This window comes from Medicago sativa, chromosome 1 (assembly GCF_051527215.1).
Source record: "Medicago sativa cultivar Bolivia chromosome 1, Bolivia_mono, whole genome shotgun sequence".
NCBI classification, from domain to species: domain Eukaryota; kingdom Viridiplantae; phylum Streptophyta; class Magnoliopsida; order Fabales; family Fabaceae; genus Medicago; species Medicago sativa.
The window spans coordinates 2,301,141-2,319,377 of NC_140749.1; the positions used below are offsets into that span (position 1 = coordinate 2,301,141).

Below are 18,237 nucleotides of genomic sequence, written 5' to 3' on the forward strand. Positions count from 1 at the left end.
AATAATACTACTTTTATCATTCCCAATACAATATATTCCACTTTCTCCTTTATTTATACATTTTTTTTAATATGTGTGAAAAACAAAATTGTGTCAATTAAATTGGGATGGAGTTAAAGGCTCGTTGTAGCTTCATTATGGAGTTAAAGGAAGTCGGGTGCTCTCAAGGGTTTGTCTTTTTGTCATAATTTTCCAAGGTTGGGAGTCTAAAACGCATTGGCATGTCTTCTTTGCTAATTTTTCTTGAAAAAAAAGAGTTTCATTGTTGCATCATTCATCGAGGTGGACACCCCTCTTTACCGAGTTTGACATCCCTAGACTTGAACCTTACTATTGGGTCATTTAACTCATTATCAAGTGCACTTCTTTGTTGGATAATCATGAGATAATTGGGTTTGTCCATTTAGGCTCGTAGCATTATAAATTTATTTTAAGATAAATAAATATTTTTAATTATTAACAATTAACTTTAATCCACTATTTTTCTATAAAAAAAATTTTCTATAAAAAATAATAAAGATAGGTTGACATCCTTAATATGTACACCCCTTTGCACCACTCTGAAAAATTTCAGTTAACTAAATATATGGTATGTGTGACCACATTTTTTCAGTTGCGTGACCACTATTTAGAAGCTGAAAAATATGGTCGCTCAACTAAAATGCACGTGACCACTATTTTTCGACTTAGTTAACCAAATAAATTCTGAAAAAATAGTGGTCACGAAACTAAAAAAATGTGGTCACACAGATCATATATTTGGTTAACTTAAATTTCCCAGAGTGGTATAAAGGTGTACACATTAAAAGTGTCAACCTAACATTGTGTAAAAAAAACTTGAAGCCACGATTTAAAAAATCAATTTTCATTTCTATATAAAACAATTGTTTTATACTTGAAGGTTTAAATTGCATAGACCTTTTTTAATGTAGCATATAAGGTTGACTTCATCCTCAATTACCCTCATCAATTTTTATTTGTTATTCCCTCCGTCGTTCCATAATACTTGACACAGTTGACCTTATTACGCATGCCAATGCATAATTTTTTGCTTAAATATCTTGAATAATATATTTAAAAAAATTATGAAAATTTGATATTTTAAAAATACTCATCGAGAGAAATCTAACGACATCTTATATGATATTATTTATCTTTGTATATTAATAGAAAAATATGGTCAAAGTAAGTTAGGTCAAAATTACACATTTTCAAATGGGTTATCTATTGTTGGACGGAGGGAGTATTTTTTAATCTCACCAAGCACCTTGTACTTTTCCTTTTGGTCCTAAAGACTTGCACTTTTCTTTTTATTTCTCGCAAAGTTACCTGTAACCTTTATATTATAAAGGGCAAATGTATCTAAAGGTCCTTTAAGTTTTTCGTTTTTCCCAAAGTGATCATTTAAGTTTCAAAAGTCCCAAACAAGTCCTTTAAGTTTCAAAAGTCCCAAACAAGTCCTTTTAGTTTTTGAATCGTTTTAAACAAGGCATTTTAGAGGATGATGGTGATGATTCAGATGATAGCAACAAAGAGCATTATCCACCATTTGCCATACCTAAAAAGATGACTAATTTTAAGTGGGTGTTAGGAGCAAGATTTGGTACCAAAGATGAGTTCAAGGAAGCAATTACCAACTATTCTATCTACAATAGGACTTGTTTGAAACGATTCAAAAACTAAAAGGACTTGTTTGAGACTTTTGAAACTTAAAGGACCACTTTGGGAAAAACGAAAAACTTAAAGGACCTTTAGATGCATTTGACCTATTATAAAATATTAACTTAAAATGTTTAAATTAAACTATTTTTCAAAATAATTATTAAAATAAACTAAAATCAATATTTGAATTTTCTTCATGAATTATTCAAAAAGACATTTTTTTTGTTTTAAATTTTAAAAAGTTTGCCATTCATGTTGGTCAAATTGACAAGGAACGTGGTTTTTATTAAATTAATTCTCATGTAAGAATTTTATGAATGAAAAAAATAGGTGTCTTCTTAAACATATTGACCATTTGACTTTTTCTTTTTTGACTCACTATTTGACTTAATATAAGTAAATAAAAAATGTTGTATGATACAAAGTATAGTGCAAAGAAAAAATGATCTATTAGGTATTTGTGAAATTTGTTCTTCTTTTAATTGTTATTTTATTTATTAAAATCGTAAAAGTTAATATATATATATATATATATATATATATATATATATATATATATATATATATATATATATATATATATATATATAGTTAAAAATGAGGTGAATACATGGTTTTTTGACAAGAATTTAAATTGGTCAACTTGTGGAAAAAAGAAAATCTGTTGGCCTGGAGTTTCCCTCTATATTTTACTAGTACAGTACCCTTTTACGGCTATATATATATTGATTGATTCTTTGATACATCATGATACATATACACTCTGTACAACACTCTTTTGTCCATTCCTGGCCATGTGCTGTGCGGTGCCCATTTGATATGATATAGACCTTCCTCTTCCCTTCCCTTCCCATTTATTTATTGTTAAAAAAGTGTTTTTAAGTTATCTAGCTTCTTCACTTGGAATTCATTCACTCATTCATTTGAGGAGGCAGTGAAATGGCACTGAACTTGGTGTTATTATGTGTTAGTGTTTACCTCTTTGCCATCACTACTACTATTGTTGCTGAAGATCCATACAGGTTCTTCAACTGGAACGTTACCTATGGTGACATTTATCCACTTGGTGTTCGCCAACAGGTATATTTATATTTCACTTTCATCCTTATACCTTATTGGATCTGAATCATTTTGATTAATTAATTGATTCATCAACTAGATAGACCAAACTTAATTTGTTATATGTTTTGTGACAAACATGCAGGGAATACTTATCAATGGCCAATTCCCAGGACCAGACATTCATTCTGTGACAAATGATAATCTCATTATCAATGTCTTCAACAGCTTGGACGAACCTTTTCTCATTTCATGGTTAGTTAGTACCTTTCACATTTCTTTTTTCATCCATCCTAGCCTCTATCTATGTGTAAATAACAAAAAGAATTAAACACGAAAGCATGTTATGTTGTTAGAGTTGGTTTCTTTTAATGATGTTCCTGTTAGTTAGTTAGCTAGCCACACGTTTGATATCTTCATATTCATCATATCATACTACCTAGTACTACTACATTTTGGGATGTTTGTTTGTTGGGTCACACCACTTGTATTGTGTTGTGTGGCTGCAAAGGATAGGAAAATGATGAAACCTTACAAAACACACATACTATACTATCTTATCTCTTGTAGTACTATGCTGGTCATGGTGGGTCAATCCATTCCACCCAGATCTGCTAGCTTCACTTTTATATTCATTTATATGGAGATGGAAGACATTTTCACAAGTAATATTAATATTCAATTCCAAATTAAGTAATTGGCCAGCACTGCAATTTGGCTTTCTATACTTGCTTGCTTGCTTGCCTGCCTGCCTGCCTCAAAAGTCTTTTTAATTGGGTGGACCCCATTTACTTTATTCATGCTTTGCTGTTCTCCTCTAGCTAACCATCAAATTGAGCTAATTATCTCCTTGATTACGTGAAATAGTAGTATATTAGGGACCACTACTTTTTAAATTATTGTGAATTTGTGATAATACTAACTGATAAGACATATAACCTTGCAATTGATTAATAAATGATGACATGACATGACATGACATAAAAACAGGAATGGAGTCCAGCAAAGAAGGAACTCATACGAAGATGGAGTGTTTGGAACAACATGTCCCATTCCACCTGGAAAGAACTTTACATACATACTTCAAGTGAAAGATCAAATTGGTAGTTTCTATTATTTCCCATCTCTTGGATTCCACAAAGCTGCTGGTGGTTTTGGAGGAATTAGAATCCTAAGTAGGCCAAGAATTCCAGTTCCCTTCGATGATCCCGCTGGTGATTACACTGTCCTTATTGGTGATTGGTACAAGTCCAACCACACGGTAACTAATCATTTACTATCTTCATCATCAATTTCATTTTCAATAAAATTGATTGTATTGTATTATGTGACAGGATTTGAAGGCCCAACTTGATAACGGAAACAAGTTACCTTTCCCTGATGGAATTCTTATCAATGGTCGTGGGTCTGGAGGATCATCTCTCAATGTGGAGCAAGGTACTGCATTACCTACATGAATAAGACTCATATAATGTTTCATTTGGCTTTCCTCAACATTAGTACTAAATTTGACACAACTAATATTTTTTGGCCCTTGTCATTGATGTTACAGGAAAGACTTACAGGCTTAGAATATCAAATGTGGGATTGGAAAATTCACTCAACTTTCGCATACAGAATCACAAGATGAAGCTGGTAGAAGTGGAAGGAACACACACCCTCCAAACCACCTACTCCTCCCTTGACGTTCACGTGGGTCAATCATACTCAGTTCTAGTAACCGCGGATCAACCTGGTCAAGACTATTATATTGTTGTTTCCTCTCGATTTACCAATCCTGTACTCACCTCCACCGGAATTCTTCGCTACAGCAACTCTGCAGGTCCAGTTTCAGGTCCACCCCCTGGTGGACCCACCATCCAAATTGATTGGTCCTTGAACCAAGCCCGCTCCATTAGGACAAACCTGACAGCAAGTGGACCAAGACCAAACCCGCAAGGATCATACCATTATGGCATGATAAACTTAACGAGGACAATTGTGCTATCAAGTTCAGCTGGACAAGTTAATGGGAAACAAAGATACGCAATTAACAGTGTGTCTTATGTTGCCCCCGATACTCCTCTTAAGCTGGCTGACTTCTTCAAGATAGCAGGTGTTTACCGTCCTGGAAGCATCTCTGATAGACCTAGTGGTGGTGGTATTTATCTCGACACTTCTGTTATGCAAACTGACTATAGAACATTTGTTGAGATTGTTTTCCAAAATGATGAAGACATCCTTCAGAGCTATCATCTTGATGGCTACTCTTTCTTTGTTGTTGGGTGAGTATGATTTTCCATCATATAGATCATTTTCATTTCTTTAAAATCAGTCTAATCTATATATGAATGTTGCATGCAGTCTGGATGGAGGACAATGGACAAGTGATAAAAGGAACCAGTACAATCTTAGAGACGCAGTTTCGCGTTCCACCACTCAGGTATATCCAAAGTCATGGACTGCTATCTATGTTGCACTTGACAATGTAGGAATGTGGAACTTGAGGTCAGAATTTTGGGCACGACAATATCTCGGGCAACAGTTTTATATGCGTGTATATACAACATCAACATCACTCAGAGATGAATACCCTATTCCTAAGAATGCATTACTTTGTGGTAGGGCAACTGGAAGACATACTCGACCCCTTTGATGACTTAGCTACCACATGAATCAATCCTACTTATTTTTATTTTTTTTGAAATAATACTTAGCCTTTATTAGAAGAATATGATCAAATTGTACCCAAAAAAAAGAAAAGAAAGAATATGATAAAAAAAAAAGCAGCTACCTTGTCTGCTTCTTCTTTTATTGTTCGGATGCTTTCATTAATTATTGATGCTGTGTTGGTTGATGGAAATGTATTATTTGAACTATAAATGACCCCTACTCGAGGTCACATTCTTTCTCATAAGCAAACAGAAACAATATATTATAGGAGTATTCCATTTATAATCTTCCCAAATTTTATTATTATTATTATTATTATTATTATTATTATTATTATTATTATTATTATTATTATTATTATTATTATTATTATTATTATTATTATTATTATTATTATTATTGTCTCTATGTCATCCATTTAACATTTGATTGTCTCTTCTCTAATTAACCGCTCTCACAGTACTGGAATATTTATTTAGCTATGGAAATGCAGAACTTTAATTTCAGTTTGATTGTTTTTGTGAATTATGCATTTATTTTATAATATAATAACATTTTCCTTTTTATATATTTTAAAAAAATAAAGATACCATTGATTTACATTTTATTTTCCATTATTAGTACTGTGACATATGACAATTGAAACACATGATGCTTGCTGGTTGCAAAGAAGAGTTTGAGTGAGAGTAAAGGCAAACGCATCCATCACTTTGGTCCTCAAATTATAATGGTCAGTCAATTTTAGTCACTAAATTTTCCTAATAGGCAAATATGTTTATGAATTTGTAACACGTAAATCATTTTAATATCTTTTTCCATTACAAGGTATGAGCTAAACGATAAATGCTTATTGGACGCCACACCATTGGCATTGCTATGTTATAGAGATCATTTTGTCCGAAAATAGTTCAACTGCACAAGGACTAATATACTACCTCCGTCCCTAATTATAAGACCCTTTTGAGAATTTTTTTTGTCCCCTTTTTATAAGACCCCTTTGTTATTTTCAACTACATTAATTATTTCTTTACATACATGCCCCTATTTATTATACATCTTTTTCTTCAATCAGCAATAAATAACATGTTGAAAACATAAACCAACCCTCTTTTTAAAGGATAAAATTGTAAAAACAATAGTAATTACAAACATATTTAATACAAATATCCACTATCTTAATTCCCGTTATTTTTTCAAAAGGGCCCTATAATTAGGGACGGAGGTAGTAATAAATATACGTATAAATGAGAAATTATCAGAAATAATTTGCCTATAGATGAAAAATTACGACGGACTAATTTGACGTATTTTTAAATTTCACAATATTAGACAACAAAAATAAATAATTAGACCGTCAATATTATTCTATTAAGGACTGACGTTACGAGCCCTCTACAAAAGCTTATTGACCCTTTACGCCTTTCCCAAATTTTTTTTTTTGATATTTGTGCAAATTTATTTATAAAATAAAATAAAATAAAATAAAAATGAATAAAATGAATTGCAGTTTACAGAGTTTGGTGATAGTGTAATCGTGGGAGAGGAGAATGGAGTCGGAGTCGGAGCAGCAGGAGAAGGAGTTAGAAGAAGTGGTTAAGTCTCTTCCTTCCGACGTCGTCAACGATTTGTTCTCCCGAGGGGTAATCACTTTGTTACTTCTTCTTCTTCCTAATTGATTAATTAATTAATTAATTAATTAATTATTACTACTAATCAATTTCAATTTCAATTTCAATTGGCAGTTATGTGTGCGGTGCATCTTTCGTGTGTTTAGAGTTGAAGCCAGCAGCGTCTATGCTTCTACATCCCTATCATCACTTTCCCTATTATTCCCTCCTCACCAACCAGATAATAATAAACAACTCTGCACCCTTTGCTTAGGGATACTCCAGTTTAGATTTCACGGTGAAGATGATAACAATACAAATACAAATGTCCCTCTTCTCATTTCTGATATGGTTAAACGTCAAGGCTTTCACTCTCCTCATCATCATTCCTCCTTTTCCCTCGATATCTCTATTCCTTCTTCTATTATCCTCAACAACGATAACACTCTTAGGCAATACATCAAAATCAATTATGGATCCAGACCTTGCTTCAAACATAATACTACTTTCATCTCTGCTAAAGATGCTTTCAACTTTTCTCTACTGCCTCCACTTCAAACTCTCCTCGGATTCCCATGTAAATCAACTGAGGCTTCTTTTCGCATTCGATTGACTTACACTGTGTCTAAAGAGGTCGAAAAAGGTTCAGATGACACTTGTAAGAGAAGAAAAACAGGTTTCACTCTACTCTGCTATGTCTTCTTCTTCCTTATAATAATCATTTCCTATTTCCGTCCACTCACAATTTCCACATTTTTATAGATGAATGCAATTTACTTGGACACAACACTACTTCCACCACTTCTCTTCAAAATGAATCCTCCGATTGCTCTAAATTCTTGTTCGAAACGGTAATGGGAATGATGTTTGTTTTCCTTTCATACTATAATCAAAAGTTCAATGCCAGACTCTATTTGTTCATCGTCTATTGCTAATCAAATTTTCTTGCTTTTTAGCCAAATGAACCTTGCCATTTTACTTACTCTTGCTACACAACACCTTTATATTTTGGTGGAAGATACCTCAAGGTAATGCCTTTCTTATGTTATTCCCCTGTTTTCCTAATTCAACTAACATATTGCAACTATTAACTATATCAAATTTCTTTGTCGTCCTCATATTTTTACTGCCATATCATTGGCTTTATTAAGAAACAACCCCATCAAAGATCAAAATCTGCGATCTGTTATGGCCTTTATGGCTAGTAAGTGCTCAAAAGGCTGTTGCCATCTTAAATTTTGCTATATATGGTTCCTCTTTTTCTTACCCGACCCCCCATTCTTTCTTCAATTGAGGGAGTTCCCATCTGTGTCTTTGATCTCTTTCTTTTTTTCACTCACTTTTTTCCCATCCCCTTGCTACCTCTTTTTCTTAAGGCCTGGCCGTTGTTGATGCTGATCTATTTGCTATTTCTCAACTTCCCTTTCTCTCGCCATGTTTGTGTAATACCTGTCTATTTTGATGGAAGGTACCTGACGGTAAAAAAAAATACTCTAACCAGTTTTCCCAAAAGTGGCACCAATAAGCTTTACATATTCAAATGTGCTGATATGCATATTATACATACTAAAAACTATGTAGAGATGTTCAATTCTTGTCTTAATGTGATCTGCAAGTGTGCTTTCTTTTGTTTGACCAGTTGTCCCAGAAAGAGATTCTCGTATACGGAATATAATTTCCATAATTTTTTCTGGACATGGCCATATTTCTATGACTTTCAAAGTAATGATCGACTAAGATTGAACCTAGCTTGTGCAACCTAAAATTTATACTGATACTTTCACACAGTATTCACGGAATGTGAGTCAATCACGCTGGATCATTGATGATGAAAGAATGGGGGAAGCATCAGTTGAGGTACCGTCTGCTCTTGCAAATTTCAATCTTTACAAAATACTTCCTTTTAAAGTTGGTTGTGGTAGGTGACAATAGTGTATGCTTATGTAACGTTGTAGGAAATAATTGGTGAAAACATACTTCAAGCATGCCAAGCTGATAGTTTCAAGTTTCATGCTGCTGGAAGAGAAGACATTGATGTACTAAAATTCATGGTTTTGATGTATTATTTTTTAAGTTTATTGGTGGATAAATTTATCTGATGTGTAATTATTCTTCTAGGTTCGAATGCTGGGGCCAGGCAGGCCATTTCTTGTTGAGGTGCAAAACGCTCGACAAGTCCCATCTGAACTGTCTGTAAAAGATATAGAGAAAAAGATAAATACCACAGAGAATAAACTGGTAATGTTCTAGCTGAATTGATAACATTTGTATGTCCGTTATTTATTTCATGGCGAGTAAATGCATCATGTCATATGTTCATGTAGGTTAGAGTGAAAAATATGAAACTTGTTGGGAGTCAGGGCTGGGAACTTATGCGTGAAGGCGAAGCTGAGAAACAGGTCTTGCATTTCTTTTCTTAATCGTATACGTATTTTATAGTCAATGATTTGCAGCTTTGATTCATTAATTGTTGGGTTAAATATGTTTTTGGTCCCTATAAATATGTCAACTTTTCGTTTTAGTCCCTCTAAAATTTTTCTTCAACTTTTAGTCCCTGTAAAATTTTCAATCACTACTTTTGGTCCTCATTTTTAATTTAATTTTTGTATTTTTTAATGAAATTGTGCAGAAATGTGTAAAATATTCTAAAAAAATTTCCTAAAAAAAATTAGAATTTTTTAACAAAACAAAAATTAAATATGAATTTTTAACCTCAAAACATATAAAAATTCATATTAAATTCATGTTTTGTTAAAAAATTCTGAATTTTTTTTGGAGTGATTCTTATAATATTTTGAATTTTTCTGGAAAATTTTATTAAATAATATGAATTCTACATATGAGTTTACTTTAAAAGAGGGACCAAAAGTGAAGATTGAAAATTTTATAGGGACTAAAAGTTGAAGGAAAATTTTAGAGGGACTAAAACGAAAAGTTGACATATTTATAGGGACCAAAAACATATTTAACCCTTAATTGTTTCATCCGAGTCATGCTTACTATTATAATCTTCAAATTGTATAGAAGCAATATGCTGCTTTAGTGTGGATTTCTCGTCCTCTGAAGGATGAAGATTTTCAACATGTGACATCACTCAAGGATTTGGTGAGTTTTATGTTGTTGTATATTACTTGTTAAGTTGTCACCGAACTTGTACCATGTAAGAAAAGTTTTAACATAAACTGGCAGAACTTGGGTTATTATTTCGGTCTCTGCATGATTGATATAAGTTAAGTAGAGCTCAAAGATGTGTCATCTTTTATTATAACACATCCTGATTGTAAATTTTACTCTTCTAAATCTGTAATTTAACCATATAATATGCTTGCTCATTGAATCCATTTCTGAACATTGCTTATATTGACCCTCTGCTGCATGTTGTCTGATGTATCTCCTCGTTTCATGTTCAATCAATCACATAAGTTTGTATCAAAATTGTACTGCCTCCGTTTCAGAATGAATGTCTTTAAGGTTTTTACACACATATTAAGAAATGCAATAAATAGAAGAAAGATAATAGTAATCTAACCACCAAATTATTCTTATTAACTATTGGTGTGTTTCCCACTGTCATAAATGCATAGTGAAGTATAATGCTTTGGGAGTAATATCCATTATATTATTTAGATGGTACAAGTTGAAAAAAATTATTAATACTACATTGAAAATTAAAAGTGACATTCATATTTAAAACAATATTTTTTTACTAAAGTGACACTTATTGTGGAATGGAGGGAGTATATATACAAAAAACTATTGAAAATAATAGGACCCATGTAACAACTTCAAGCATTAGATTGAAATCTGTTAAGCAAAACTTTAAAGACTTAAAATGGAAAATTGAACCAGATATTAAATTTCATATTCTTGACTCCTTTGAAGTTTTGTTGTAGCTTGACCGAGGTCTGTTTTACCCTTGGATCATGCTTGTAATCATAGGGATAATCTCTTGTGGGATTTCTGCATAAGCGGAATTTTTTGTTTTAAATTGCAACTCTGGAAACCACAAAATTTTCTCTTGTTTTGTGCAGAAAGTCATGCAAAAGACCCCAATAAGAGTGCTACACCGTCGCAGTCCTTTAGAGCGGGAAAAGATCATTCATTGGTATGACTATATATTGATAATTTTATGCCAAGCTCACAATCAAGGCCACATTTAACCTCTTAACTGAAAATTTTCAATCCCTTCTGTTTCTCCAAATCTTTAGGATGAAAATAGAGACAATCGCTGGAAGTTCCCAATATTTTCTTTTGCATTTGTGTACGCAGGTATTGTTTTAATGTTCTCTCTTATGTATTGTAAATGAAAATTCCCAATGACTGAATTTAATTTTCAATTAGAGCTAGATAGTTATGTTTTTAACACCAATAATTTGGTAGCTCCAACGATTGGCCGTTAGACTTGATTTGCAATGAATGGTGACAATTTGGCTGAAAAGATATGTAAGCTGGTTTGTACTATAAGTACTTTACTTGGGAAAATGGAATGACTATCACATAGGAGTAACTGACTGCCATTTTGTCTAGCTAGAGTTCTGAGTGATTTGAGCTAGAGGACATGGCAAGAGTACTATTCCCCCTTGTACCACCCCATCAATAATTATGGGTCGTGATGGTCAGCCAAATCTGTAATCACTAATTTATAATAACTCTGTGCAGGCTGGGACCTATATCAAGGAGTTCGTTCATGGGGATCTTGGACGCACGAATCCTAGGTATGACAATAAACACCCAAGGCTTCTGGGAATTGCAATAATATTTATTCCTTCCATCCATTTCTATGCCTTTATATATATAATACTACTGCATGCCCTCAACTATATTCTTGCCCTCAACTAAATAAATACCCAAGACTTATGGGAATTGAAATAATTTATTCTCTGTTACTTTTGGTTTTGCAGCATTGGATCTATGTTGGGTTGTAGAGCTGAAATTTTGCAACTTGATGTGACGGACATCAAAATGGAATGTTTTCTGACTTAATAAGGGTATCTGATTGCCCCCATTTTTAAGTCTTAGTTCTTATTGATTTAGATAGAATTGGTTTTGAGAGTGTTACTTGTATTTTATTTTTTTTGAACAATTGACAGTGTTATGGTTAAAACATGAATTCATACCGGAAATGATATTTTATTTATGAGTAGGAATCTAACTTGATATTCCGAAGTTTACAACACTCGCGCACACTCCGCACTTTTGCAGTAGACTCCAGTACATTTGAAATGATATTCTAAAAGTGAGTTAAAAAATTGAACTTGGATGAAATTATGGAACTACCGTGCGATGAACAGGAACTGGCGCTCTGTTTTGAATCACACACGATGTGTCCATTGCATAATTCGGTTTCCATATTCTTTACTTTCAATCAAATAATAACATCAAATTCCCATTCATTCATATGTTGAAAAGTGTGTTTCTCATGCGATGAGCAAAACATAAATGAGTGAAAAATACTGAGTTTTTGACTGAGTGAATCTTGAGCTAACTATAATTCAATGACTGACCCAATCATTATCTTCAAGTTGAGCAGTTTTTTTTCCAGTTCTAGTAAACTATCATGTTCTCCTGAACGGTTTCTTCTCGTATTGCCAACCCTATTATATTGGTCCTCTTATTGCATGTTTTGCTCCTATATGGTTACTTTTGAATGAATTAATTTTGGCTGAAATTGAGTTACACTTGTTTTTCTCGCGTCGATGTAAAATGAACATGGTATTACTGAAGTAGAAAACACAGTTGAATTGAATCTAAAGAATTATTGTTCCAAAATAATATGGAGGCAGAAATTGGCCACCTCTTAACATGGTTTTGATTGTGTACATTTGGAAAATAATTATCATCTAAAAGTATATTTTTGAAACATGTATACGTGATTTTTCTAGAAAATTTGAAGGTGAAGAGTAGCACCCTAATATGGAGGTTCATATTATATCGGATTCAATTAATAAATGTTTTGAGTAAGGTCTATAATTCTTAAATAATATAAGTTCGGGTCATGCTGACGAAAATGTGTTCCTATAAGTTTTTTTTTTCCCTCACGAAGATATCTTTAGAGACAAGTATCCACATTACTCAAACTTAAAGGTTTGTAAGTTGTCCACTACAAGCCGTGGACAATACAAACTAACAATGTAACCAGGTCTTGTGATTTACATCCATCTAACCCAATAGATGAATTTTCCTCAAAGAAGGACCTCAAATGAGTCAAAATAAGGGGGATTCAACCCACGTCATTTCAGAGAATCTTAAGTATGTGGATTCTCGATCAAGTTTATGTTCAACCACTTTCTCTACTTAACCACAAAAGCATGAACATGATAAAGTTTTCAATGGTCATATACAACTACACTGTCCAAATATTTCACGGAAGGAAGGTTGTTCCATTCCCATAATACAAGGGGTTAAGTACATATTTTTTTTTTTTTATATATAATAGAGGGAATGTACAATTTCATATTGCAAACCTATATAATGTAATGATGTTATTAAAGAGTGATAAATTTTCTAATGAGCACGTCCCGCCCCCTAAAGAAATCACTGAAAATATCCATCCCTCTATGCCACTGCCATCAAGACATCACCTAATGCTGATTCTTTCTTATCAATTGTCATGGGTGGAAAAGGAAGAAATGAAGTTGCACCGCATTACTCAATCCAATGAGCCTCTAACATCTTAGCCATAAAACCATACCGGTCAGCGGCTTCATCAATCTGCAGTCAACAACTTGTAAGTATAGCTTACCAAGCCAGTACAACAGTACAAAATGGAAGCTAGGAAGAAAACAAATTTATTACTGTTTTCTGTGTCGGACGCCCAGCTCCATGTCCAGCCTTGCATTCAATTCGAGCAATTATTGGGTTCGTCTGGGGACTTTTATCCAGGCTAGTAACAAGGACATACTGCATGGTCTGATCAATATTTGGAATACAAGTTAAAAGTTTTAAAGCTTGCAAATTAAATTCATAACTCAATAAATCAAAATGCAATAAATTCAATTATGGGAAGCAGACAAACCGCCAATAGCTTCAATGAATGTAATGGCACAACACGATCATCATGATCAGCTGTCAATAGCATTGTTGACGGGTACTGAATCGACTTATCAGGATGCTGTTCCCATGGTCTCCGGACATTATGCAATGGTGAGTACCTGAAACACCATAGTATTATCATAAGATGTCACATACACAAATATAGTCTTACATAACAGCCTGCAGCATCACATATTAGCAAAACTTTCAGATATCTGTTTATGTAATGTACAGTTTCATCTTACTATTTAACAATAGGTTTAACGAAACTCACTTGATTAGCCAATGAAATTCTTCCTCCTTGTCAGAACAGCCAAAATCTGAGGTCCAAGCATGACCTGAATAACAAAACACCAAATCAATATACAACTTTACTTTTACAAAACAACAAATTAGTAGACACTACAAAGAGCGCATCAGAACAAACCTATAGTGAATTTATGGAACCGTAACATGTCCATGACACCAACATGAGCCAGTGCACAACCAAAAAGATCAGGTCTCTGTTCAAAATGGGGAACAATAGTAAATACAGCTAGCTCAATGCAGGGAGAACAATACAAATGCAACTTCCAATTGAATAGAAAATGAAACAAACCTGATTTATGCAAGCACCAACAAGAAGTCCACCATTGCTTCCACCTTCAATGCATAACTTTTTGGGTCGGGTATAACCGGCTGATACAAGGTATTCAGCTGCAGATATGAAGTCATCAAAGCAATTTTGCTTTTTCGAAAGGGATCCTTCTTTATGCCACTCCTCTCCGTATTCTCCACCACCACGAATATTTGCTATGCAGATAACAGAACCTAAATGTCTTGCGAGGACAATACGACTGACACTGAAAAATGGTGTAAGACTGACGTTAAAACCACCATATCCATATAACAAACAAGGGTGTGAACCATTTAAAATTATATCCTTTCTGGAAACAATGAACATCGGTATCTTGGTTCCATCTTTACTAGGCGCAAAAACCTGAAATGTGTAGCTTTATGTCAAACAATCGAACACAAGCAAATGAAACAACAATAAACAAACAGATTCCAAAAGACGGCAATGGCCACACTCATTAAAGACTGACAAGTAATGATATTTTACAGGGCCTAATTTATAATACAAACTTTGAAATACAATAACAACATATGCACAAGATTGAGTATTTTTCTTCACTTTATTTCTTACCTGATTGACGTGAAAATCAGAGCGATCAAACCCAGGGACAACAATCTCACGAAATATCTTCACATCAGGAATCTGTGTTCCTAGGTTGCATTGATATATGATACCAGGAGTCAAAAAACTTGTAAAGCTAAAGAAAAACACACTATCTTCACGCCGTGCAGAAATTTCACCAACTGTGCCTATGTCAATTGGTAATTGATGCTGCAGGGAACCTGTCTGTAAGTTTCTTACTTGTAGAACATATTTCACATCACTCAAGTAGCTTACTATCAGTTGGTTACCGTTTACCACATATGCCGACCCGAGTACATCTTTTTCAGATTCTTGGATAACATCAGTCCAAGTATTTGGTTCTCTCAAATCTACACGGACTAGTTTATATTTTGGAGCATCTTTATTAGTTAAAAATGTAAACACGGCATCATCATTTGCAATGGGCTGATACTTGGCATCAAAATTATCAATAAGCTTTACAAAAGGGAGGAAGGAATTTTTATTCTGAAAACCTTCCAGACCATTAGGAAGTTCGGACAAGTCAAAGTAGTATATTTTGTTAACCGGATCACACCCCTCTTCAATAGAGAGAAGAACATACTGCAAAATCAAATAAAGCAGCAAGTTTTTTAGGAAATTAGTCACATGTTCTCAACCGTATAAAAGCAAGGAAAGAATAGTACCTTTCCGTCATCAGTGACACTTGCTCCAAACATATATTTAGGGTTGTGAGGATCTCTCCAGCACAGAATATCTTGTGATTGGTCCGTACCCAGAAAATGATAATATAGCTCATGATAAAGGTTAGAATCAGTCTCAGTCCCAGCATCTACTACTTCCCCATCCCTACATTGTAAATTAGTAAAGTAATCAATCAAGAAAAAGGAAAACTGATCCTAGTCCTTCATACCATCATCAGTAACGCTATGATTCACTTACTGTTATTGAGAAGATCTCCACATAATACTTAACCGGAAATATGAATTGCAAAACAGAATAACAAATTCAAAGGAACGGCTTACTTGATTGTTGGAGCCGGATAGCGGCTGTAAAAGAAACCTTTGCTATCATGCGTCCAACTAATAGAGGAAAACTTAACCTGAATGAAAATAAATTCCAATCAATCTTGATTCACGGTTCAACTCTTGAGTATCATTAATTTAAGTTAGTAAAACAGTATGAGATATTACTCACCCATAACAAAGTATCAGGCTCAACAACCTTGTCATGAACACGCATGACATTTATGGTGACCCAATCACTACCGCTTGAACTGAGCCCATAAGCCAAAAACTTAGCATCTTGGCTAATGGAGAAGTTGTTGAGTGAAACAGTACCATCTTCACTAAGGACATTGGGATCAAGCAAAACCTCGGCTTCACCCTCGAAACTATCCTGAAATAATTAACGAAATTGGATACATACATATAACTTGAAGAATAGAAGTCCGGTAAGTGCAGCTGCTCAGATGATATGATAAAAGGTTGTAGAGACATTTGATTTGTGAGAGTTTCATGCTATGCTACTACGCTACTTGAAACAAAAACAGTAGATGAGAAAGTAAGTTACCTGAACATAAAGGACGCTCTGAGGTTGAAGACCAGTATTGTGGAAGTAAAAGTAGTGATTAGCACCTCTTTTGAAAGGAGCGCTATAACGAGGATGATCAAACACCTTTTTGATTGTTTCACCAAGTTTGGCTCTACAGTCACATGTCTTCAATACTGAATCAGTCAACACAACCTGTTTCTGTACAAACTCTTTGACTTCTTCAGCATCAGGATTTTCAAGCCAACGGTAAGGGTCAGGAACATCAACGCCGTGATAGTTGTCAATGACGGAGTCGTCTCTGTGAGCAATGGGATATTGGATGGTTTCATCAAACACAGAAAGTGAACCCATTTTTTTTCTTGAATTGTTGTTAAGGAAGAATGAAGAAGAAGAAGAAGAGTAATGAGATTTGAATAATGTGTTGGTGGTAAATAAAAGAGTAAGAAAGTTTGGGTATCTGATGCCGATGCTGCTACGGAAAGAAGAAGAAGAAGAATGTGGCGGGAATGGACACTAAATGACAACATTGTTTTGGTTTCAATAGGGACCAAATTTCTCTTTCAGAGACTCTCACTTCACAATTCACTCCTGATTATGTCGCCATTTTCAACCATTATGTTGTTTCCTCTCACTTACAAGGATAATTAATATACGGGTCATGTTAACCAATGCCCCGGGGCGGTAAATGAAGCCAAAAATGGAAATTTTAAGTCAAAAAGAACACTTTTTAAGTTTTTAATGCAATGACAGCACAACTTTCAATACAAGATACTACTATATTTAACTCCTTAACTGGTTAACATTTCCATTAATATATTTCTTTAATTATTTATTATTTATATATTCATTATTAAATACTCCCTTCCTTTTTCAAGTGTTCGGGTGATTTTGTTTTTTTTTTTTTCATCCTATTTAACTGTCATTTTGGTATTTTAGATGTATGGTTTGTCAATTTAACCCTTTGTTAATTATTCTTATATTTTTCAATAAAACTAATTAGTGTTATATATTTGAAAAATTAAAGTTTGTTTTTTTAAACAAAGTTGATGTAACTCCTCAGATTTTGATCCAAGACATTATATCTGATTCATTTTCATTTTTCTAAAAACACAACTATTTTTTTCTGAAGGAGCTACTATTTTTTTTTTATCATCAATAATAAATTATTAGAAAAACTTATACAAAATTCTTAACATAATTTAATTAAAAATTTTAAAATAAATATCCTTAAAAAAATTCTTCTAAAGTTACAATTCAATTAAAAACCCAATTTTTGTCCTCGCATATGCTTTCATCACACATCAAACTTCATATATCATCTTTGGTACCTACAACATTACATTAATGTAAGGATCAATTTCCTTATCCAAATTGGTCCATACTCAAAGCACCAAAAATAATGTCATAAAATAGATAGTATTAACACTTCTCAATCAAAAGAAATAAAAAAAATACAACCAAGTTATAAGCTTTAAGATAAAGTTCACACTCATT

General features: G+C 33.5%; 3 protein-coding genes across 3 annotated transcripts; 2 read left to right on the top strand and 1 right to left on the bottom strand.

Annotated features, from left to right (window-relative positions):
* Positions 1 to 2,409: 2,409 nt before the first annotated feature.
* Positions 2,410 to 5,658, top strand: LOC146951674 (L-ascorbate oxidase homolog). Its single transcript, XM_085754052.1, has 6 exons — positions 2,410 to 2,742; positions 2,867 to 2,976; positions 3,712 to 3,982; positions 4,056 to 4,158; positions 4,274 to 4,985; positions 5,065 to 5,658. The coding sequence occupies exons 1-6, from the start codon at positions 2,602 to 2,604 to the stop codon at positions 5,354 to 5,356; spliced, it is 1,629 nt and encodes a 542-aa protein (XP_085610178.1). The 5' UTR covers positions 2,410 to 2,601; the 3' UTR covers positions 5,357 to 5,658.
* A 1,238-nt stretch (positions 5,659 to 6,896) lies between these two features.
* Positions 6,897 to 12,127, top strand: LOC146951675 (Pseudouridine synthase family protein). The gene is made up of 13 exons (XM_085754063.1): positions 6,897 to 7,013; positions 7,116 to 7,656; positions 7,743 to 7,831; positions 7,937 to 8,008; positions 8,769 to 8,837; positions 8,936 to 9,016; positions 9,099 to 9,218; positions 9,305 to 9,379; positions 10,005 to 10,085; positions 11,012 to 11,085; positions 11,189 to 11,249; positions 11,640 to 11,695; positions 11,882 to 12,127. The coding sequence occupies exons 1-13, from the start codon at positions 6,921 to 6,923 to the stop codon at positions 11,961 to 11,963; spliced, it is 1,494 nt and encodes a 497-aa protein (XP_085610189.1). The 5' UTR covers positions 6,897 to 6,920; the 3' UTR covers positions 11,964 to 12,127.
* A 1,164-nt stretch (positions 12,128 to 13,291) lies between these two features.
* LOC146951676 (uncharacterized) lies at positions 13,292 to 17,198 on the bottom strand. The gene is made up of 11 exons (XM_085754036.1): positions 16,762 to 17,198; positions 16,387 to 16,587; positions 16,215 to 16,291; positions 15,876 to 16,038; positions 15,199 to 15,792; positions 14,611 to 14,991; positions 14,440 to 14,515; positions 14,287 to 14,350; positions 13,996 to 14,131; positions 13,776 to 13,889; positions 13,292 to 13,691 (listed from the first exon to the last, which is right to left on the bottom strand). The coding sequence occupies exons 1-11, from the start codon at positions 17,092 to 17,094 to the stop codon at positions 13,626 to 13,628; spliced, it is 2,205 nt and encodes a 734-aa protein (XP_085610162.1). The 5' UTR covers positions 17,095 to 17,198; the 3' UTR covers positions 13,292 to 13,625.
* Between the last annotated feature and the right edge of the window lie 1,039 nt (positions 17,199 to 18,237).

Bases quoted from the DNA above. Each gene is read 5' to 3' on its own strand.
- LOC146951674 (XM_085754052.1), top strand. From the start codon at position 2,602: ATGGCACTGAACTTGGTGTTATTATGTGTTAGTGTTTACCTCTTTGCC. The intron at 2,977-3,711 runs GTTAGTTAGTAC...ACATAAAAACAG, and splicing joins GAACCTTTTCTCATTTCATG to GAATGGAGTCCAGCAAAGAA. The intron at 4,159-4,273 runs GTACTGCATTAC...TTGATGTTACAG, and splicing joins ATCTCTCAATGTGGAGCAAG to GAAAGACTTACAGGCTTAGA.
- LOC146951675 (XM_085754063.1), top strand. From the start codon at position 6,921: ATGGAGTCGGAGTCGGAGCAGCAGGAGAAGGAGTTAGAAGAAGTGGTT. The intron at 7,014-7,115 runs GTAATCACTTTG...TTCAATTGGCAG, and splicing joins ACGATTTGTTCTCCCGAGGG to TTATGTGTGCGGTGCATCTT. The intron at 8,838-8,935 runs GTACCGTCTGCT...GTAACGTTGTAG, and splicing joins TGGGGGAAGCATCAGTTGAG to GAAATAATTGGTGAAAACAT.
- LOC146951676 (XM_085754036.1), bottom strand. From the start codon at position 17,094: ATGGGTTCACTTTCTGTGTTTGATGAAACCATCCAATATCCCATTGCT. The intron at 16,588-16,761 runs GTAACTTACTTT...TAATTATTTCAG, and splicing joins AGAGCGTCCTTTATGTTCAG to GATAGTTTCGAGGGTGAAGC. The intron at 13,890-13,995 runs GTTTGTCTGCTT...AATATTGATCAG, and splicing joins ATTCATTGAAGCTATTGGCG to ACCATGCAGTATGTCCTTGT.